The sequence below is a fragment of the Pavona decussata genome, unplaced genomic scaffold (assembly GCF_977016875.1).
Source record: "Pavona decussata unplaced genomic scaffold, jaPavDecu1.1 SCAFFOLD_38, whole genome shotgun sequence".
In the NCBI taxonomy this organism is placed as follows: Eukaryota; Metazoa; Cnidaria; class Anthozoa; order Scleractinia; family Agariciidae; genus Pavona; species Pavona decussata.
Genome location: NW_028145460.1, coordinates 1,114,957 through 1,138,458, shown reverse-complemented (window position 1 = coordinate 1,138,458; position 23,502 = coordinate 1,114,957). Strand labels below are relative to the sequence as shown.

At 41.6% G+C, this 23,502-nt stretch overlaps 2 protein-coding genes and 2 pseudogenes across 3 annotated transcripts in view; 2 read left to right on the top strand and 2 right to left on the bottom strand.

The window, feature by feature from the left end:
* The first annotated feature begins 384 nt into the window (after positions 1-384).
* Positions 385-23,502, top strand: part of LOC146483476 (serine/arginine-rich splicing factor 5-like) — a 34,121-nt gene continuing 11,003 nt past the window's right edge. Inside the window, exons 1-8 of one of the 2 annotated variants that reach the window (XR_014863789.1) lie at positions 385-614; positions 727-797; positions 2,469-2,534; positions 2,856-2,946; positions 4,264-4,337; positions 7,652-7,745; positions 8,089-8,159; positions 8,854-9,250. Coding sequence is in view for 1 of the 2 variants with exons in the window: in XM_085105699.1 (XP_084961825.1) it covers positions 477-614; positions 727-797; positions 2,469-2,534; positions 2,856-2,946; positions 4,264-4,337; positions 7,652-7,745; positions 8,089-8,159; positions 8,854-9,190 (942 nt within the window). In the remaining variant the exon portion in view is untranslated. Of the gene's footprint in view, positions 615-726; positions 798-2,468; positions 2,535-2,855; positions 2,947-4,263; positions 4,338-7,651; positions 7,746-8,088; positions 8,160-8,853; positions 10,003-23,502 lie in introns of those variants that run through there. The other variant, XM_085105699.1, reaches the window with a different exon arrangement.
* On the bottom strand, positions 9,579-12,434 carry LOC146483480 (uncharacterized; annotated as a pseudogene).
* Positions 12,603-14,783, bottom strand: LOC146483479 (uncharacterized; annotated as a pseudogene).
* LOC146483478 (afadin-like) lies at positions 16,278-20,559 on the top strand. Its single transcript, XM_085105711.1, has 4 exons — positions 16,278-16,601; positions 16,741-16,810; positions 18,962-19,087; positions 20,289-20,559. The coding sequence occupies exons 1-4, from the start codon at positions 16,437-16,439 to the stop codon at positions 20,423-20,425; spliced, it is 498 nt and encodes a 165-aa protein (XP_084961837.1). The 5' UTR covers positions 16,278-16,436; the 3' UTR covers positions 20,426-20,559.

Here is a 23,502-nt window from a genome sequence, read left to right as displayed (position 1 = left end):
TTTTGCTAATGCATCCAGTGGATTGAAGATTTATCCATTTTTTTAGGCCTGGATTTTGGTTTTTGCCGATTATAAAGTGCAGATGGTGTGTCTCTATGTTTTGCGTTGTTTTTGTACCGAGATCAGACATATGAGAAACTTTGCTTAAACAAAATCGTGTGCAAGGTAACTGTTAAATAATTCAAGGATTGGGATTTGAGCAATTTTTTTTTGTTTTTTGTTTTTTTGTTTTTGGCTAATCAACGGATTTGTATCGGCGTATTTCAATACCCCTATACCCCAATTCACCCCTTGCCCTCAAGTGCCCATGCAGGGATCATAGGGACCTTTTCGGGGAAGATTTCTGAAGCCCTGAAAGACAATAGCGGCACAAACGCTTTCATCCGGGACATCGGCGTTCTCTTCCTCGTGAACCGCCATCTTGTTCTTCTCGATTGGCATCTTTTCTTCCCTTTACACAATTTAGATTGCCGAAAATGTCTCGTGGTAGTGGTGGCACACGAGTTTACTTTGGAAGGCTTCCCAGAGATACAAGAGAAAGAGATTTAGAGAAGTTTGTCCGGGGATTTGGTAGAGTGCGCGAAGTTAGCATCAAACTTGGATATGGTTTTGTGGTGAGTTCGCAAGGAACTACAAACCTTACATTGCGAAATGTCCTTTAACGGACCTAGTTTAATTCCGATGTTATTTTTTTTTTTAATTCTTTCTTCTTTTCTTGTTGCCAAGGAATTCGAGGATTCAAGAGATGCTGATGACTGTGTGTATGATTTAAATGGAAGAGAACTTTTAGGAGAGAGGTACGAAATTAACTAGGTCACGAGTTTAGTCTGTGGCTTACAATAGTCAAGTTATAGCATGGAAAGATTGTTGTACGCCGAACTTTGTCGTTAATAACGGCCAAAAAGTTGTGTATGGCTCTTGCTTTAAAGCTTTAGGGTTTAGATACAACAAGCAACACTTCTATCTTGTAATAAGGAAGGAAAATCCAGGCGTATCTTATCGATCATTCAGTGATAAAAGTGAAACTCGATCAAACTTGTATGCCAATCACTTTGAACCTTGACCCATCCCCCCCCCCCCAGGGGAAGCAGGGAGGAGGTGGGGGGGATTTGATTGGTGTGGGGAGCTGGAAGTGGATTTATCTTTTGGTCTGGTGGAGTTCTTAATCTTGGGTGGGTTTTGTTCTGGTTGTTGGTAGTTGAGGAGCTTTTGAAGAACAGACTTTAACCTTTTAAGCAAATCTTTCACTTGAAAGGGCTTCAAAAAAGTTTGGAGGGAAGTCCTTGATATATTTCTGCATGTAAAGAATACGCAGTGATTAATTGGAGCAGAAAATTTGCCCTTGAGTGAAGGTATTCATGGCTTGAAATAATAGCCGGTCAACTGACATTGTTCAAACTAATTAAGGAGTTGACCGATCAACCTTTTGTCTTGCCGGTCAGGTTGACTGGTCACATTGATGGTATTGAAAATGAAATAAATTAAAATTTCCATGCTATTCAGTTGTTTCAGTTGTTATCAGTATGTAGCAAGTCGCTGTGTATTGCAGAACTTTGATCTGAAATCCTGGATGAAATGCAACTAGAACTGTTCAACGATTCATGACTGGCTTTTTGGTCTCGGGATGAGCAAATCATCAAAAGTTCAAGCGCTTGTTGATTTGCTAAGATCTTTCTGGGGGGTTAAGTTTCTAACTGGGGTCTTGGCTGTTTTTTGGAAATTCATTCTGTGGTTGGTAGGTTGGATGAGAACTGAAAATCTATAACACTAACAGAAGGTCACCAAACATTGTTAGGGGAACAATTTATTGGATTTTCCAACAAAAAAAACTTTTCCATGGGAAGGGCATGGGTATTGCTATTTTCTTGGATAACACAACATAAATCATAATTAAAAATTAGATTGTGAGCTCAAGATTTCTATCACGCATAGACATCGAGAGCAAATAAGCTAATTGTTTTGGTATAAATCTACTACTTGGTCAAAACTAAACAAGTAAATCATCTATTTCCTCTTCGCAGACACTTCGAAAATGCGACCTAGCAGCCGCCATTTTGTTGAAAACTGCTACTCACTTTCTATCACAGAATAGATAGTGAGTAGCGTAGCCAATCAGAGAATGGCATTCATGATAGAACACTAGTAGATTTATACTAATTCAGCATTGTCTAACCTTATCCAACATAGTGGTCAAATGAATCTGGCTCTGATAAGCACTCAAGCGACTCAGTGTTAACTTTGTTGTAAGGAACCTGCCTTTACTAGCCAACATTCCCATGGCGGCCTTCCATGTAGTGATCCAGCTGTTTCAGACTCTAGTACCCCAAACCCTTCAGATCCTTTCTGAGATTTTAAGATAAGCATTTATTTAAATTCAGTGGTGGAAGGTAATAGGTTTGGCTTTCAGGAGATCCTGGTGATTGTAGCCAAATTACTTAATGACTTTTCTTCTCTTTTTTGAAATTCAGAGTTCTTGTTGAACATGCAAGAAATCCATCCAGAAGCATGGACTATGGTTACAGGAGTGCTCCAAGGTAAATTTGGACCAAAGTAAAGCACACTAGGGGAAATTTTCTGTGTAATACATATTGAAATCACCCCACTGAGCTTGTACACATACGTATCTGCTTTCTGGTCATCATAAGTCACTGGGACTGTGACCCGTAGTTTGAGGCACCATTCTTCAACACAAATTCTTGGATTTAAATTATTGGCAAATTTTAAGTGAGGCTAAATACTGGTGATCACTTTAAACCCAGGACCAAGACTGGCACCCCAATCACTTAGCATACTACCTCCTTTTACAGTTGACAAGTTTATTTCAACTAACCAACTTTTAATGCTGTCATAAACAGCAGCAGACCACAGAGAAGAGGCCGTACTCCTCCCCTGAGGACAGAACACAGGCTTGCTGTGGAAAATCTATCTTCACGCATCAACTGGCAGGTGTGTATTGAGTTTGGTTGATTGAAATTTTATGTTTTGCCATATATTGTAGGGTTCCTCTCTCTGTTTGGGTGTGGGTGTTTTCAATGCAAGTAACTCTGATGTACATGCATTTTTCTTTTTTTGTAATGCCCAGGAATAGGACAGGAGAAAGTTTGTGGAATGTAATAGTGGGATTCTGTTTTGGTTGTGAGAGTCATGGTCTTTGTTTTGTTTTGCAATGGTAGCATAGATTTATCTTTTTTGCAAAGAACAATATTTTACCCATTGAATGTTATTACTATGCTAGTTACTGTTACTGTTTAAATTTAGTTTGATTGTGCCCCCTTTCAGGACAGTCCATTTTCAATTCGGGTTTTGTTTGGTTATTTATAGGTAATGGCAAAATTGCAACTCAATTGGTTTTAATTTCTAAAAAAAATAACTTATGATCACACCTCTTGATTGATCTATAGATATCCAAAGCTAGCTATGCCATGTCCTAGCCAGTCCGCCTGCCCTACTCCTAGTCAGTCGTTCAGTCAGTCGTTCAGACAGACAGACGGACACCATTTCGAGCCTCGTCGAAGGAGTACGCAATCTGACCTTGCCTTTGCTACCCAACCAACCGTAGCAGCAAGTGCCAAGACGTTTGAGCACCATGTGCCATGTAATTTTTCCATTCCGACCCTTGCCTCACCAAACAGACAGTCATTCAGGGCTTAGTTAGTGCTATTGTGGCTGTCCGTCCATCCTGTGAGGTCTCTCTCACCAGTGCCAGCTATACCTGTCCTAAATCTTACAGTTGGCCTCCAGCGCTCGCCAGCCACATTCTGTTTCCAATTTGTAACGTTTGATTCTGTAAAATTGATGCAAAAGACTGTTGCACAAGTAAGTATCATGGTTTCAAGGTCATGGAAGTCTCATGGATGCTCAAGGAAATGTTGTGCAGATATTAAAGAAATATTTTCAGCCCGTATACATCTGAGCCTACATGTACCTGTAACATACAGTAGGCATGACCTACTCCAGCAAAGAGTGTTTATAATGCATTGTTTTGGTTCATACATTTAAGCTCTGAGTTTTCAAGCACTTCATGCAAAGTTGCAAGAAATACACGTAATTTATGTATAGCAAAATTTTGGTACAGAAGTAAGAGAGGACAGAAATCTATATACGCATAGCAAGCATCCAGCTAGTATATTTTCACCTTTTTTCAGATCCCTGGCTTTTGTATTGGTTGTGGTTAATAGTGCTAGTTGTTGATCAGATTCCTGTTTGCATTGCTTTGCTGTAGTTTTGTGTTTGTTTTAAACTGAACTGGAAGTGTTGTTTCAGGATTTGAAAGAGTACATTTCCAAAGCAGGAGAGGTGACATTTGCAGATGCTCACAAAAGAAGGCAGGGTGAAGGGTAGGTGTCCAAGTACATTTTACATATTTTTTTTTTAGTCCTCGCAGAGAAAACAATCTGGGCCAAGTTGTTGAAAGCCTGATTAAGCTAATCCTGGCTTAACTTGAACTTTTAATTCGAGTTAAATAACCAATCTATAATGATTTTTCCAAACGATGTCTGTCCCTCAGTTTTGACGTAGACTTTTCTTTGCCATTTGTTTAAAATTAGCTTTCAAAAATATTTTCAAGGAGCGAGCTGAAAACCTGTTTAGTTTCCACAATTTTTAACTGTGGATTAGTGTTAATCGGCTTTCAAACAACCCGGTCCTGTAGGTGTTGATGCTAGTTGGGCTGAAGGCCATTCCTTTTAATGACACTCTCCTGAAATGCAGATTGAAATTGGACTTTGTTCAAGTTTTGCTTTAATGTTTGGTTTGAATTAAAATAAAAAGAGAGGGTTGCCATACTTATTATTGAGGGACAAAGTGTTAAAAGGTGGAGTTTTATGCATTTTTGAAGAAAAGTGACTGTGATAGAACATTTTGCAAACAACAGGAAGTATTTTCCAGAGGAAATTCATGTAGTTAATAGCTCATTTTACGGTCTTTTCTTGCTGTTGGCAAATTTTATTCAATCTAAAGTCTGTTTTAAAACTATTTTAAGCTACAGTGGAACCTCTCCTTACGGACTCCTCTATAATACGGACACCTCTCTATTACGGACAGTTCACTTGGTCCCCGAGAGACTGAAATCCCTATAAAGCCTACCTCTCTAAAACGGATACCTCTATAATACGGACACTTATTCCTGTCCCCTTGGTGTCCGTAATAAAGAGGTTTGACTGTATTCTGAACCAAGAATTCAAAGTTCGATTGGTTTGATTAAGTCACAACTATTTGTTCGTCCTATCAATGGAATTTTATTAAATTTTCACACTACGCCCCTTTGTAGTTTTATTTAGTTTAATATTTAGTTTATTTGCCACACACAAGTTACAATGATTAATAAATTACAATGATTACAATGGTTACAAATGATTACAAAGTTATAGTGATTAAGGTGGTACTGGAGGCTAATTTTCGCATTTTTGTCACATATCTACATGAATCATATTTGTTGAAATACTTGTTCAATTTTTATCATATGTTCACATGTAAAACGTTTATGTATGTAGTTCCTGCAAAAAACATTTTCAATATGAAAGAATGAAAGGAATTTGTGAAATTTGAGCTCTCAATGGGCGTGGTTGATATCTTCCCAATTCGTGTTTTCGAATGTAGCTTAAAGAGAATTCATTCCACTTATTTAAGCTTGGGCCATCTGACACATATCATTAAAATCTAAACTTTGGTAGGAGTACGTCACAGAAAAGTCAAATGGAAACGAATTACCACTAGAAATGTCATCAATGCACCCTTTCGAAATAGGCAATGAGGCTATCTGTCTCGCATTCGCAGCTATCTGACGTACTCGCACAAAAATTTCCCTTCACTAATGTAGTTTACGTCTGCCAAGTTTCTAGTCCATGCTATAAATCAATGAAGAGATATTGCACTGATCCAACTCCCACCTTTCTATCAACATGTATTTTTTTCTCAAAATTGCGCTGGAGTCGTCAAAAAATCATCTCGAAAGCTTTCATCGGCTTGGATTCAGTGGCAGCCATGTTTTTTTACGCCTGTAATAACAGTTTACAGCGGTAAATCATCAAAAACGGTCCTTTTTAGGCCCTTTCTTTCCTTTTTTGGGGTGCTATTTTTCCCGCGAAACCAATCAGGAGAAGCGATTATAAACAATGACACCTCTGGATAGCAACGGCACCCGCAACAGAACCCCAACAGTGTGACGGCGTTGAATCAAACAGGCAAACACGTGTGATCGAAGAAGCTAGTTTAGAGAGGAAATATACGTTTAAAAAAAGGGAAAAGTATAAGTGATGCCGCCAAGAAAGCGGTGACACACTATGAAGGAGAAGTCCGAAAAGGCTAACGAAGCTTGTGGTTCAGGATCACAGTCGAGGATAGAGCTAGATTTTGATAAGTTGAGGGAAGCTGGCTGGAGAATCACGCATTTCTCTCCTGTTTTCTCCTGGCTTCGAGATCGCCGTTAGACTGCGAGCAGTCTCTGTCTTCTCCTAATTTTTGGAGCGCGCATCTAGCGCACGATAGATCTAGTGAGCGGCGAAGTCGCATAATTTTACCGTCACTTTTCGTGCGTGATATGAGGGGGGAAAGTACGGCTGCTCGCAGTCATAGATCGCCGTTCGTTGGATTACACAAGGCGACCCGTATCCGTTCGGCGTTTCAGCAAACCTGAAAGAAAAATATTGGAATAGCGTGTGCTGTTGGGTAGTTGGCTAGGTGGTGAAAATAAGAAATAGCGTTTATTTGTAAAATTATCGCGCCAAGAAGTGAATTGCGATATTACTACAAACAATATTAATCATGTAATAGACTGCTGAGATGTTCAAATTACCGGTTTTGAGGAAATTTCCGGCGTCAAAAGCGTCCATGTTTCCATTTCCTAAATTGTCACCACTGAGTTGATCGCAAAAGATGATGTCTTTAGCGAAGACAATAATTTTATTTCATCCATCTAGAGATCCAGAACGGTCTCATCTTTCACGTAAAAGAGAGCACTATTGACAGATCTCTCAACATCATACTCTTTGGGGAATTGTACACGAAGACAACACAAGGATTTTCGCAGTAGGCAGTCCGTGTTTTTTTCCGCGAAAGACCCCGTAGAAACCAAACTTCTCTCGCTTATTACTCGTGAACGCTTCAGTCTTGATCTCTGAAATTTGGCGTACATGTCCCATTTTAAGTAATCTCCCATATGTTTAAAAAAGGTCATGATCCGAAAGATCCGATTTAGCCTCCAGTACCACCTTAAAGTACAAGAGATAGAAAAGAAGTGGCGAGGGAACCTAACAAAAACCACGGGGCTTGTAAAACTTAGGTTCCCTCCAAGAGAAATAAATGATGACTAAACCTAGACAATATGGTAAAATGATAGTACTGACAAGTCATATTTGTTTGTTTTTAGTCATATTTGCAATTGTTATTATGTGATCTACATGTAATATACATTTAGCGCACAAAAAATCCTTCAGAACACAGAGAAAGGTTGCAGAAAACTGTCACTTATTCTCCACCTGACCCTAAGCAGCTCTCATATTCAGTCATAAAGTATCAGTGCTTTGTTGTTGTGATTTTTTTTGTCCCTTCTGATCCCTGTTGACGGATTACCGTGACAGTGCAGCATCATTGGGTGACGAGCATACCAGTGTATTGTCTTTAGTTAATTGCGATACACCTTTTTGTTCTTCAGAGTTGTTGAATTTGCCAGCAAGGAAGACATGAAGAATGCTTTGAAGAAACTTGATGATACAGAGTTGAATGGCAAACGTATCCGTCTCAAAGTAGTAAGAGTTATTTTTTTGATTTTCAGTGAATAGAAGAACATTTACCATCTGAACAAAAAAAACTCTGGTCCTCTCAACTACATGTATTGCTTATGGGTAGTAGTGCTTTCTGGTCACTGCAGTACCCTACAACTCTAATGACTAGAGGTGAAAGCCCTTATGTAATATCCATAATGTCATTGGAAATTCCAAACAGGTTTGCGTGTGTGGGGGGGGGGTGGGGTAGGGGGGGTACGTAGGGGGAGGTGAGAGTCCTGCAGGCAAGGATAGGTATGCATGTCTTCAAAGTCTTTTAATCCAAATCAGAAGGATTTTTTTTACAAATGTTCTTGTCTTCTCACAGGAAAAAGTCAAATCTTATTCGCGTCGTTCACGCAGTCGCAGCAGATCAAGATCCCCAAAACGGAGAAAGAGGTATGAAAACTGTGAATGTATGTATATTGGGTCTTTTTTAATCCAATTCGAAAGAAGTGTTGTTTAGTAAAATGTATGGTTTTTATGTGCTTTGTGTTCAAGTCGTTAACCCTTTTTAAAGGGTTAAAACCCCTAATATCAAAGAACAAATTCGACTCCCGCCCGCAATCCAGCCCCAACCCCAGCACCTGCCACACTGAGACAAGAAGCTCAGTGGAAAAATGATAAGTAAATAAGAGGTAGAACTCACACTCACCCTTCCCCAACCCTCAACCCTTACCCCAAGCTCAAACCTAACCCCAATCCCAACAACAGCAAGCTAACACTACCAGGAGGGAAGGGGGGAGGGGGGGATAAAAGCTCTACAAAACGTGATAAACTAACCACGCCATGAAAATGCTGAGTAGAGTAAAATTCCGAGCACATGCAAATATGCACGTCTAAACCGTAAGAGAAAACTGCTGGCCAAGCAACTGCCTGCGGACCTAAACCAGGCCCAAACAGTAATGCAACAGCAAAGCCCAAACGCTAACGCACTTCCAGCGTTCAAACTACGCCAATAAACGCTAACGCCACGCTACGCCATGCCACTAGGGAGCAAACTTGCTCCAAGTCGTTAACTAAGTTAAATTACATTTAACCCTATCTAAAATCGTTTTGCCAACTTCTCATCCGTGATCTTTTTTCACCCCAGAAGCCACTCCCGTTCCCGCTCCAAGTCACGTTCCAAATCTCCAAAGAAGCGCCACCGTTCTTCATCTCGTTCACGGTCACGCTCCAAGTCACGCAAGTCCAAGTCACGCTCACATTCCAAAGAAAAAGAGCGGTCAAGATCCAAATCTGCGGAAGAGGAAGAGAAGAAATCGCCCTCCAAGAGTCCTGAGAAAGACGAACAGGAGGAGGAAGCCGATGGAGATGCTGAGGGTGAGGGTGATGAAAAGGAAGCCAGCCCTGATGCAGTCAATGGAGATGAAGAAAATGGAGACGCTGATCAAGAGCTTGAGGTTGAAGATGAAGTTGAGGAGGACTGAATGACATTTTTGTGCTGACAATTTGTTGCAGTTTTCAGATGTTCCAATGAGGGACACGTAGTGAATCTGCAAATCACACTATTGCTCTGCCTGTTCTGTATTGCTCTTTCTGTATAAAAAGTCCTTTAAACAAAGTATCGCCAAATTGCTACAAGTACTCAAATTCTTTCGGGCTGTAACAAGGACTATTATAATTTTACTTTGAGTGTCTTCCTAGTCTTTTTTGAACACTCGCATCCCCTTATTCATTTTTCTGTCATGTGCATGACATTAGCATCACAGACACAAGGTATATGTAGGCTACATTGTAGAGAGCTGTGCTTTTTATCAAACCGAACTTTCTGTGCCATTTCGTTCACAACTGAGTGTTTTCTTTTAATAAAAGAAAAATTAACTAGTAGCCTTTCATGATCAAGGCGAAGCACAATAAATTTGCTCTTGGGTTTCTGTCCCATCAAAATCAAACCGTCCTGTGCAGCTGTGTTTGTATATATTTGGTGCAAAGCCATTCAATCGTTTGTACTTTTCCAGTGTCCATACACTGTATTACCGTTTCGAAGTTTTTCCCATCTCTTTAGAGCACCATTTTTAGAGTTAATGTTCAAATGTAACGTAGTTGTAGTCTATGTGATTTGGCAGTTTGAAGTGTAACATAACACCTACGCCAGGCTTAAAATTTTGTGTGTTCGACATTCAGTACTGTTAAAACTAATGTCATTTTATATCAACGTTTTATCGAGTGTCATAAAAATGATATCAGACTTTGTAATCTCCTATGTTCCCCTGGAATTAAACTGATGTACTTTTATCAACTCGTTGTAATCGTCGGTGCAGTAGACCACCAAGAAAGTCTCATATTCCTTGATTTAAACCCTGGGTCACAAGGAAGGGAGAGGACAAGGGTTTACCTACAGACAGTGGGTGAGAGGAGATGAAAGATGACAGACGAGATCGAGATTCAAACTCTTTGGTAGCGCACCAGCTGACTCGTCATTTCTTTCACTTGCAAAGCGCGTGTGAGGGGTGAGCGAAAAGGGATAGCGAGCGCCTCTCATGAACGATAAGAAAGAGGGTTGTGAAAGTACAAAATATTCCACTCCACTTAAGAGGACTATATAACGCTCAGTCGTACAAATTTTTCTAGCTAATTATTTGATACCGGTCAAAATCATTCACATGTCAATCAAGTTTACAATACACATTCACTACATTTCATTGTCGCTAATATCCGGTTTCCGACACTCCCCCCACTCGACTCAGTTTTGAGTCAAGGATGAACCGCTTCGTTTAGTTATGTTCAGAAGTCAGTAGCATGCCCCTCGTCTTTCAGGCAGCATCTAGCGCGGCAGCTCGGCGAGGTCTGTCCCGCCTTGTTTCTGCTGCACCTCCCTCATTCACTCTCGGTGTGTCTTCCAATGATGCAGCGCGGACTTCTAAGGGGAATAGCCTTCGTACAGGCCTGCTCATGCGGACCTTTGTGATCACTCTCACACTCGCTCCTCTTACCTCTTCGTCCTTTCCTGCAATGAGCCTTTCTACAACTGTCAGCTTCCAACTACCTTCATTATAAACTGTAACTAAATCTCCTACCTTAGGAGATTTCGGTTGGAAGAACCTTGCATTCTGAGGCTCTCTCGTAGATCTGTCATACTCTCGCCGCCATCTCTTCCAAAAATGTTGCAACTTCTGGTTCAGATACTTGTATCTCCTTGCACAAGCGCTCTCACTCTCTTCTTCCTCTTCAGTGACCTCCGGCAATGACTGAAGTCTTCTTCCGTAGATCAAGTGTGTGAGAGTTAAAACTTCCCCTTCGGGGTTGTTATACTCGTACGTTAGCGGTCTAGAATTCAGAGTGCCTTCCACTTCCACAAGTACCGTCAGCAACTCATCGAAAGTTAACCTGGCATTACCGATCACCTTATGAAGACACCTTTTAGCGCTTCCAACCATTCGCTCAGAAAATCTAGCCCACCATGGGGCCCTCTCCAAGTTGAATCGTCTGTTCTCCAGTTCCGCTATCCATTACCTCGGGGTGACGGTAGAGTGTTTGCAGTTCTTTGTCTGTCCTTTTGAACGTTTTGACGTTGTCTGACACAATCAAAGTGGGTGTTCTCATTCTGGTGGTAACTTTTCTCAAACAACGCAGAAAGGTTGCTGCTGAAAGATCCTCCACTAGGTCCAAAAACAAAGGACCTCTCGTCACACAACACGAAAACAGGGCGATGTATACCTTTCTCATCTGTTTACCTCTAGTCTTGACGTACAATGGCCCTGAGAAATCCACGCCAACCTTAGAAAACGGAGGGGACGGTCTCGCCCTATTTTCCGGTAAGCTAGAAACTGGTGGCTGCGCAAACGACGTTCCTTCCAATTTCTTGCATACAACGCACTGACTGAGCACCTTCTTCACTAATTGCCCACCTTTTGGTACCCAGAATCTCGAGCGCAATTCCGCCAGCGTGCCCCTGACTCCGCTATGCAAGACTCTATTGTGGCACTGTTGAATCTGCAGGTACGTTAAGCGATGGTCTTTAGGCAAAATTGTTGGCTCTTTCGCTTCTTGAGGCAAATCTGAGTACTCCAAACGCCCTTTGCATCGAAGTACACCATTGCAATCCTCTGACAGTCCAAATGTACCGACAAGTTGCTTGTAGTTGTCGTCCTGTTTCAACTCTTTCTGTGCCACTTTAATCCAGTCATTTTCCACTTCTCTTAACTCTTGTAATGTGAGGGCTTCTCGCTTTCTTTCTTCTTTCGTCTTCTTCTAAACGTTGAAACAAAACCGTTTAATCCACGTTGTTACTCTCAAAAGCTTTCTTATACAACTGTACCTGTCAATCTGTACAACTCTGTCTAAACCGAGAGGCGTGTCAACTTGTACTGACAAAACTGCGGCTTTACGTTCTTCCTCACTGTTCTCAGTCGTGGGTTGAATTGCTTTTACCGTCGGCCAACTGTCTTCTCTCTCCTTTAACCACATTGGACCATGCCACCACAACTCGCTCTGCTTAAACTCTAGCGCGGACACTCCCCTCGATCCAATGTCAGCTGTGTTTTCTTCACCCGGACAATGACTCCAATCTCCTTTTTCACTCAGCTTTAAAATCTCATTGACGCGTTGTCGGACGAACTGTTTCCATTCCCCACGGTTCATAATCCAATGCAGCGTAGTAATGTTGTCCAGCCACAATCTCGACCGCTTCACTCCAGCCTGATGAGACAGCGCCGTCTCCACATTACTCATAAGCCTCGCCAGCATCAGCGCCGACATGAGCTATAGCCGGAGCGACTCTCGTCTTCGAAGTCAAAATTTTTGTGTATCTTCCAGTACTGGTTGTGTACACCAGGTGAATAACCGCACAGTAAGCTTTCTTGCTTGCGTCCGCGAAGCCATGGAGTGAGCAATGCAGTACTTCCTCGCGCAAATGATCCCAAACACATCCGTGGATCGTGATCGTTTGGCAATCTAGGAGACTCTTAAACCAACTTTCAACACCTTGCTTGACTTCACCTTGAAGTGGATCGTCCCAACCACTCTTTTGACGACATACATCCTGAAACATAATCTTTACTTTCATTGTAACCGGACCTATAATTCCCAGGGTGGTCAAAGATCCCTGCTAGCAGCTTTAAGGTGTTTCGTTTCGTGGCAGGTAGGCCTTTTGTGCGTTCAGCAATTTCCGTCAAGTCAAAACTGATTACGTCTGCTTCGTAGTCCCACGCTAATCCTAACATCTTCTGACCCCTACAGCCTAGCCGCATCTTCCCCGATGATTTGGCATAGGTGATGTCTTCTTCAATTACTGGTCCACCGTCCACTTTCGCATCAGTCTCTATCCTGGCTCTCACCTGGGAATATTTGGTTAGCCACTTCCTAAGATTGAAACCTCCGTCTGCCATTCGGTCATTGGTCTTACGGTACAACTCTACAACTTCGCTCCACCCCCCACAAAATCAACTACATAAAACGAATCTCTCAATCTTTGCACAAATTTTGGGTCACATTCTTTATACTTCTTAAGGTGATGTCTAATTGTGGCGTTAAGAAGAAATGGCAATGCGTTAACTCCAAATACAACACGACAAAACCGGTATACAGCAATACGAGACAAATCGGGAGGTTTTTCCATCCACAGAAAACGCGAACAATCTCGATTCTGCACATCGACTTCAACATTCAAAAACGCCTTTTCTATGTCCCCGACTAGTACCACTCTGTTCTCCCTGAATCTCAACAATATGTTAAACAGAAAAGGACTCAGCGAGGGCCCAACATGCAAGCAATCATTCAAGTTCGTGCCTACCTTACCTTCCCTCGACGACGCGTCGTACATAACCCGCACGTTCGTGGTTGTTGACTCCTTACGAATCACGGCTTGGTGTGGCAGATAATGAACCAAAGGCGGCTTCTCCAGTCCAGCTCAACCACCCTCTCTATTATCCCAGCCTCTAGTTGATCTTGAATTATCGACGCATACTCCATCAACACTTCCGGTTCCTTTTCCAGTCTAGCGACCTGGATCTTGAGGCGGCGCAAGCTCGTAGCGTAGTTGCTTGGGAGTTCTGGGTGCCCCTCCTTCCATGGCAATCTAACGGAATACCTGTTTCCTGTAAATGACACACTGTTTACAAACACCTCGTGCACTTCGTCTTCCCATGCGTTCAATGATGCCTAACGTTTCCATATCCCACAGCTTATGGACGTCACTTTCTCCCAATCAAATTAACTTGCACTGAACGGGCTTTACTCTCATTCACCGAGCTCTTCATGGGACCTGATAGTACCCACCCTAATTCCGTTTCCACGGCAACAGGCTTGTCTGGTTTGCCCCTCATTGTGCACCCTTTCTGGAAGCTCCACAAGTAATCCGCGCCAATCAATACATCGATAAACATTTCTTCCCTTCCCGTACTCATGTCTGAAAACCACAGGCCTTTAAGGTGGGATATTCATATTTTGCAATCTCTACGTGGCTGTTTTGAATTGTTGAAATTTCAGGTACTACATAGGCTTCTATCTCAATAACTTTCTGAACCCCTAGTGCACTTACCTTCATAGGCACGACATCTCTAAGCTGCATATCTCGGGAGGTTTGTCCAAACGTACTAATTCCGAGCCAATCTTGGCGAATCACTCTGAGCTGCGCGTGCTGAGCCACTCTAGCAGTCACGAAGGAGTGATGACTACCTGTATCGAACAAAACCCTAACCTTCCGCGGTTCTCCCTCCTCGCTAACAGCAGCGCATGCTGTTTGGAAGGCTACACGCCCACCCGTACCCACATGCAAGCTACTAGGACTTGTGTTAATTGGATTCGCAACTGGCGCAACTTCGAATGCATGAGTTACAGGCCTAGATGGGTTGTCACATACAGAAATGTGGTGATTTCAGCCACAATTATTACACAACTCAAAAGATTTACACTCTCTCACACGATGTCCTTTCCTCAAACACTGAAAACATCTAGCGAATTTGTACAGAATGTCCTTACGTTTGTTTACATCAACTTCTTTCAGACAGTGTTCATGGGCGTGTTTGCCCAAGCAAAAGGCACAATTATTAGTCTCCTGCCTCGTATGCAAGGTAGTGTTCGTCATGGTTCCTCTCAATCTGTTGTCCTTGCTCCGGAATGCACTCTGTTTCTGATTCTGAGATCCAGCACCAGCGGTCACCACGTGGTCATGGTCTGCTGAATGTTATCTTTCAAATAAAACGCGTCCAAAGAGACAGTCCCATCTGCTAATTGTTCTTCGCCAAAACGGTTACTGTCGGAGTTTCGTAGCCGCTCCTCTCAAGGAGCCTCTAATTTTACCTTGATATTCTCTGTACTAGCAGCTATACCAGCTGTCGGCGGCACCGTCCATCAGTATTCTCCATAATCTCGTACCCAGATCTCCCACGGTCAGGCGGAGGGGAGATCTGCTCACATTTCGACATTTCTAGCCTGCGTCACAGACGGACTATAACCCCCGGTAATAACCGTTATTACCGGGGGTTATAGTCCGTCAGTGACGCTAGACTGTTCACAGTCCCCCTATTTTTCCGTGGGATTCTCGAGCGATGGAGCTGCCGCCATCTTGGTTTGTAAAAGCGAGCGCGATCTGGGGAGAGTGTCTAAACTACCGAGGGGAGGGGAGCGGAGTTGGGAGGCGGCGGGAAAAATATTTTTTCGCTTTCCCTCACCGACTATACTAACACCCACTCCCGCTCCCCTCGGTAGTTTAGACACTCTCCCCAGATCGTGCTCGCTTTTACAAACCAAGATGGCGGCGATTCCATCGAAGCGTACCGGTCTCGAGAATCCCACGGAAAAATACGGGGACTGTGAACAGTCTACTGTGACGCAGGCTAGACATTCCCGAACCGACTGAGATCAGGGTACGAGATTATATTCTCCATTGCGTTGCCTTTCTTCGAAGGCTAAAATCTGGTCATATCCGGCTCGTTCAGGACCACTGTGTACAAAATATTCCACTCCACTCAAGAGGACTGTGTAACGCTCAGTCGTACAAATCCTTCTAGCTTTAATATTATTTGATACCGGTCAAAATCATTCACATGTCAATCAAGTTTACAATACACATTCACTACATTTCATTGTCGCTAATATCCGGTTTCCGACAGTGAACGGGTCAGATAATATAAGGACCAGATAAGCACAAGCATAAACTTTTTGTAATCCAGCTTGAGATTTAAAGTGCTTTACATTTTGATTTTATTGTGATTGTGCTCGCCTCACACGTGTCTGCGACCAGGCCCTATTTTCGTTTCGTTTGTAAACCATTCCTGTTGGAAACGCAATAAGCGTGAGTTTTGTTTAAAATACATTACCTGCGCTGCAGGCTTTGTCGAACTGATGCTTTAACGGAAATCCCCTCCATAAAAAATTAAAGGTTTGATTGTCAATTTCTACTAAAAGTTTTCGTGTTCATTTAGGAAAGCTTTTTGTCTGTCTTTAATTTTTGTCTTCCACAATAATACTGTCTTCTGTCCGGCTTCTGAGTCAGATATTTAATATGCCATGGATCATGACGTTTACCAAAAGCTATTTCCGGTATGATCGCTATCGATCGATCGATCGAATATAGCTACAGATAAATAGGAACTGAATAGCGCGTGAGTCACCCTGTCATGACGTTTTCAGAACGAAATTCCCAGTATGATCTCGAGTACCGTAACGCAATATTTCGATTTGCGAAGGGAGGATAGCTTTAAAAATCTGCGAAGCGTACAAGAGAAATAAATCATGCACTGCAACACGCGTAAATGCCAGAATAGGCTTCTTGTTGAACTACCAGAAAACATCGACGCTTTTCGAACGAAGGGAGAAGAACGCGAGTTCTTACGAAAATTGATTGCGGAATGGAACGCAAGTCGAATGGAAATCTTTACGATAAGCGAGCCCAGTGAAGTAAGCCTTACGCTTACTAGCTGTTAAACTCCGCATCCTTGTGAATTTTCGCGTGATTTATACTCGGCTTTCTTGAAGATACCATGCTAGTGCAGCTCGTTTGTCTTTTAATAACACATTTGGCGTGTTCATTTTGTAGGACGTACAGTACCACGGAGTGATGAGGTTTTTCTTTCGAGATTTTCCAGGAGCGAAGATGGCTACCAAGTGTATCCGTGTTACTAGCCTGTTCCAGGCTTTTAGAGAGAAGCGCGAAGGAGAGGGCGAGGGGACGAAAACGAGGGGGGGCTGGGAAGAGAAAAAGAGGGAAAGAAGAGGAGCCTGTAATCATTCTCTTAAACACCTCATGCCGCCCACTTTTTCCAAAATGTGTCAACATGTCAAAATGTCAAACTTTTCATTGTCCGGGTTTCGATTACTCACGCGAGTTCTCGAGTTCGCGCGGTTGTCCTTACATCGCTTCGATGTCGCGGACACCGAGAGGTTCTCCGGGTTTGAGATTTCAACCCTCAAAATCCTGTAGATTTTGCCAAAAAAATTTGACGTGTCTTGGAACGAAAGTTCCCCGGGTGTACTTGTTCAACGCTGTTCGAAATAAGGAACTTATTAACGCGACGTTATCGAGCGACGAGACTCTAGTGTTGGCAGATGTTGTGTCTTCGCTTGGTTGTATCTTCGCAAGCTATTGAGAAACGAAGAGCTTTCCAGCGTCAGCTGCCTCATTTGTGCGAGGATCCTGGCCAGAATTTATGGCACGTTTAAATATGTTAAAATGCGGTTGACAGACCTGCACGACTCCCACTGTGTGTGCGTTGTTTTGATAAAAGCTTTTACAATGCAAGCATGTCTTTAAGCGATTTTCCTTTTGTATAAGAGCTTCTTCCCTTTTGATCAAAACGTGATGCGACGGCTCCGCTTAATGTTATTTATCTTAATCGTGAGGGGGAATTCTCATATATACTGAATGGAGAGTTTCTTACTGATCATTCTGAGCCGTTAGGATTAGATTTTGATATGCCATTGTGTATGCTAGCTCTGTGGCATTTGTTAAAGTTTAGCGGCTAGGATTAACTGCAAGATTTCAGGTAGCGCTAAATAAATTTTATCTGTGAAGATACAGGATCCGTGGAGTTCTTTACTTGTGAATTCATGCTTATGCTATTGCATATCACTTCGGGAAGATTGAAACTGCCGCAGGATGTTTGTTTATCACGGATATGAGTGTCTAACAGATCCTCGTCTTTCAAAGCTTATCATTGTTGTCTCTTGCTTTCGAGAGCTATAGCATTTGTTATACATTCGTCGCCAATTCCTATTGCTGCGGCCGAGAACCCTAGTTGTTTTAACTGCTCGACCTGATCTCTCATCACTGAAACCAACGGAGAAAACCACTATAATGGTTGACAACGGCTTGACTTCACTTGAGCACAAAGCACTCGAGACTCGAGGAAACAGTTGAAATATCAAGCTCTTCCCGAAACCGGTGGGTAGAATGGCGAAAACGTCTTTCCCACGAGCTAGATTGAGAAGGCAAGCTTTTTGCTCCTTCCTGAGTACTTTAACTTGCGGAAAATCTCGAAGACAATTCTCTAAAACTGTATTAAACTCAGTCTCATCAAAACCACGCGCGTGTGACACACTCGCCATTTTGACTCTTTCAGATTCTTTCGCGATATCTTTTGAGTGATGTCTGAACTGTCAAAACTGACCAATCAGAGGGTATACCGGGAGCTGGTATACCGGCATGAGGTATTTAAGAGAATGATTACAGGCTCCTCTTCTTTCCCTCTTTTTCTCTCCCCAGCCCCCCCCTCGTTTTCGTCCCCTCGCCCTCCTGGAACAGGCTAGTAACACGGATACACTTGGTAGCCATCTTCGCTCCTGGAAAATCTCGAAAGAAAAACCTCATCACTCCGTGGTACTGTACGTCCTACAAAATGAACACGCCAAATGTGTTATTAAAAGACAAACGAGCTGCACTAGCATGGTATCTTCAAGAAAGCCGAGTATAAATCACGCGAAAATTCACAAGGATGCGGAGTTTAACAGCTAGTAAGCGTAAGGCTTACTTCACTGGGCTCGCTTATCGTAAAGATTTCCATTCGACTTGCGTTCCATTCCGCAATCAATTTTCGTAAGAACTCGCGTTCTTCTCCCTTCGTTCGAAGATTCTTTCGCGATATCTTTTGAGTGATGTCTGAACTGTCAAAACTGACCAATCAGAGGGTATACCGGGAGCTGGTATACCGGCATGAGGTATTTAAGAGAATGATTACAGGCTCCTCTTCTTTCCCTCTTTTCCTCTCCCCCACCCCCGTCGTTTTCGTCCCCCCGCGCGTCTCTCTAGGAGCCTGGAACAGGCTACCGTGTTACTAGCTTAGAAACAGCCGAAGATGTAACGAGAGTCCTGGTGGAAAAGTTCCGGCCCGACATGAAGATGCTGACAAATCCGAACTACTCACTCTACGAAGTTCACCCAGACGGAGGTAAGCTGGGAAGCCTTTCAATGAATGAACTACTCCTTTCCGCTAGCTTGCGGTGGCAAATTTAATTTCTCCATGGACTCCCGCTTTGATCAAAGGACTCCTTTGCTTTGATCGGTTTTTTCGCAGTTGGAGATTTGAAATTCTCCGGACTAGTATTTGTTTCGTTTCATATTTCCGTTTGTGAAATTTCTGGCATTCTTTATGAGTAGACGATCGTGTGTTCTAAACTTTTCAAAGTCGTCCAGCTGTATTAAGGCTATCTTTTGATGCTTTTTGTTGATCGCAGTGTTTTTGTATGTTATATTTATAAGGTTTGTCAGTTTTGCAACATTTCTCGTACGTGATATACAGTATATTTATTCATAATAATTTCGGTGATATATGATATATTGATGCCACGCAAAACAGAAATAGTAACAAATAAATATTCAAAACCATATTTCATGTTCTTCAGCTCGTTGTCTTGATAGACATGTCAAGGTCAGAGTCTTTTTCTTTCTATTACATGTAACTAGAATTTATTGATAATTTTCCAGTTGCTTGTGAAGGCTTGGGAAATTTGTTCAATACACAGCAAAGCTACAGCTTGTACACTGCTGATCAGTGGCATACGTCGCATATGCCGGGGCTGATAGACAATATGTCTGATGATGAAAACACACTCGAGATAACTTAAGCCTCATTGCATCCAAATTTCTACAAAGACTACCGTTCAGTTATAGGTTGTTTTGGTCGACATCCAGCCTTGTGAGTTTCATTTTGAAAAAAGAAAAAAAAATGTTAATATATTGGTCCTTTTCACTCTGTTCATGGACATTAGTGTCACCAAATGACCCTCTGGTAGAACTATGAAATAAAGTTGTTATAAACATGTACTGTAATAAGCTGTTTTCCTCTTGATTTTGACTATTTTTCATAAAGGAGTTACTTGCACTAAAAGAGAGATTTGTATGCATCAGACTTGCAAGATTTGTATCACATCCTCCAAAAAATTAACTAGACACGTGCTTCTAGGACATCCACATATCTAGGTGGGGTCCGGTAAATGATCAATTGTAACTGGAAATACTGCTATCTGCCAGCCCATTTTTGGAGTTGTTTTAACATAAACTAACTTCATTTCCTGTTGGCCTAGTATCAGATATATATATATAAGAACAAAGAATTTAGTTTGTTAATCAGCTTTACAATTTCTCCACAGAGATCAGGAAACTTGGGAAAGATGAAAGGCCTTTATTTGTTCAACTTTTATGGCAGACTGATGACAGAGAGGGGCGATTTCTGTTGAAAGATGATTCTGAAAAACTGCCACCAAAGAAAACAAGAAGAATGCTTTGAAGAAACTTGATGATACAGAGTTGAATGGCAAACGTATCCGTTTCAAAATAGTAAGAGTAAAATTTTGTGATTTTCAGTGAATGAAAAATACATTTACCATCTGAATAAAAATAACTATGGTCCTCTAAGCTACACATACTGCTTACAACAATAGTGCTTTCGGTCACTGAATCACCAATTCTGCAACTCTGTTGACTAAAGGTGATAGGCTGTCGTTGGAAATTCCAAAGAGGTGTGCTTTTGTGTGTGTGTGGTGGTGGTGGGTAGGTGGGGGAAGTGAGAGTCCTACAGGCAGGGATAGGTATGGATGTCTTCAAAGTCTTTTTAATCCAAATCGGAAGGATTTTTTTTACGAATGTTCTTGGCTTCTTACAGGAAAAGGTCAAATCTTACTCACGTCGTTTGATTCACGCATTCGGGATCGCAGCAGATCAAGATCCCCAAAAGATAGGACAGGATAACTTTAATTATTAAAAACTGGATCATTGTATAATGCAATTCGAGCGATTTGATTGGTTTAGAGGCCATGGTATATGAGGCATTATACCATGCCCGAGAAATAGCGACCATTAAATCGTCTTCTACTTGTACTTGCGAAGCGAAATCAGAGAAATCTAGCAATACTTCTTGATTGTTTTTAATAAAACAATTATTCCACTCGCGCTTGTTGAATATGAGATGATTATACCCAACTCGGCGCTACGCGCCTCGTTGGCTATCTATCATCTCATATCCAACGCGCGCTCGTGGAATAATTGTTAATTATACACGGTTTTATCATCAGCTACCTAGATTATCATTAATATATATATTTAGGCTAACCTAAAAGCGGAGCTCCACAATTATTATATCATTGCATTCTATCATTGTTATGCGTGGTTGAGCGCATTTCTGTATGAAACCCATGCACTACGAATATTAAATATTATTATTTTTATTATTATTATTATTATTATTATTATTATTATTATTATTATTATTATTATTATTGTTATTATTGTTATTATTATTATAAATGACATATAATTGTTTTATAATTACATATAAGTCGGTTTATCGTATCACCTGTCCGGGCCTGCCCAGTCAATACTAATATAGCTCTTCGGACGGCACTGTTCAACAACTTTCTTCAGGATAGTCAGTTTACCTTTAGTTAATTAATAATAAAATTATAAATAATTGAAATTATGAATAGTCGAGGTATCATCGCAGGATAGGCCATCCAACATTCCTCCGCATTCCTCTTTTTCCACCCAACCACAAGCAGTGGTAGCGACCGCGCACTAGCGCAAAGCAATCAATCTATGATTGACAGCTTGTTGTCAGCATAACTCATTATAACTTCACGTCGATTTAAGTAAGTCATTGAGAAATGGGTGACTCCGCTGGATTTTGTTGCCTGAAGGCTCTCTTTATTCCTTTGGGCATTCACTTCGGCAGCCGCGCAATCTCGTACCCAGAGTCTTCAGGCTTTTGGTCAGCGGGCCAACGCCGGGAAGACTCTGGGGACATCGAAAAAATTCAATTTTTTTGATTGGCTGTTCCGTAACGGTTTCCATTGTTTTACCGCAGAAATCCTGCGGTAATAAAATTCGATGTCCCCAGAGTCTTCCCGGCGTTGCCCCGCTGACCAAAAAGCCTGAAGACTCTGGGTACGAGATTGGCAGCCGCGAAGAATGATGCAAATTAGGTCGTATAAATTTACTCGGTTGAGAATTGCAGGAAGACCCTGAAGCGAATTCAAAAGACAGGAACAATAGCCGAATTAAGCAGCCTTGAGCCACGAAGTTGCGAGAGTATTCCTTTGTTTTTGATATATTTAGGAACTCTGCGGAATCACTGCAGACATTTGATGGTTTTGAGTTCTTCGCAAGATATTTTAAGCTGTTATTTATATCAATGAACGAAGAGTCTTTTTAGAGCTTTAAAAAGAGATCTCAAACGTGGTGTTTTGATCACTGTAAGCCGAGTTTCGATATTTTTCGTCAAGCGGTGCTTTTTAGAACAGCGAAGTTGTTATGCTCAATTAAAATTTGTGCATGGCATGATCATCTTCCCGACGCGTGTACTGTGTGGAAATCAAATACCATCTGTTTAATGAAACTTTTTTCACGAAACAGCTAAAACATTGATTTGTATTCGCTAAAGAAAGCGTGAAAAGGAGGAGCTCTGAAAAGAGTTGTAATTGTAATTCACTGTAAGGAAACTGGCATTTTATGTTGGGCGCTTGTTCATTACGAGTGAAGAAGCGGTCGATAATAATTAAGTTTATGTTTTTAAAATACTTGCTCCTAGCAAAGAGATTCCAAAAATATCAAACCGAAAAAGGTATAAAAAAAGAAAACAGGGAAACTCAGCGTGGAAGTCGCATTCTGATTATACTTAATGACGCATTGACAAACATTAGCTCTTTGGCCGATGTACCACGCTTTCTTTCCCGGGGAAGTTAATCGATAAAAATTGATATCGGAAAATCATTCGATAAATCGATATCTATCGATAAATTGGATTTAAACAATATCGATTTTATCGGTCAATCAATAAAATTCGATACTCACAAGTCGACGAAGTGTTAATGTTATCGATTGTATCGGATTAATCGATCGTTATTGAATCGATAAAAATTATCCTGTTTCCGTTGAGGGAGCGTTTGATTGTGACTCTTTAAATGTAGATTTCAAAGGCGGCAATGAAATGATTTGTTGACAAACACTGTACAAGAGACCAAAGAGACTGCATTTTGATTTTCTTCCTGATTTAATTGTTCGATTAACCGGGTTCGATTACAAACGTAAATTATTTTTCCTTTTCCGGGTTCTCGGCTTCAAGGTTGTCGTCTAAATTTTTCTCTCCCTTTGTTCCGTTGTTTTTTAAACCACGTTTTAACCTTAGAAATATGGGGAACAAGAAGAATTTAGATTACGAGCCCGAGGCCGTCTAGATGATTTGTTCATATCTTTACTCAAAAAATGACGTTAAAGACTGGGTGAAAGAGCAACGAGCGTGCGATTGTGTTACATCAGCAAATAAGTAAAACATCTCAGTGGAATAATCAACCAGGAATCTATATCGGATTT

Coding starts and splice junctions, on each gene's coding strand:
- LOC146483478 (XM_085105711.1), top strand. CDS start 16,437: ATGCACTGCAACACGCGTAAATGCCAGAATAGGCTTCTTGTTGAACTA. Junction 16,602..16,740: donor CGATAAGCGAGCCCAGTGAA/GTAAGCCTTACG, acceptor TTCATTTTGTAG/GACGTACAGTACCACGGAGT. Junction 16,811..18,961: donor AGCGAAGATGGCTACCAAGT/GTATCCGTGTTA, acceptor AGCCTGGAACAG/GCTACCGTGTTACTAGCTTA.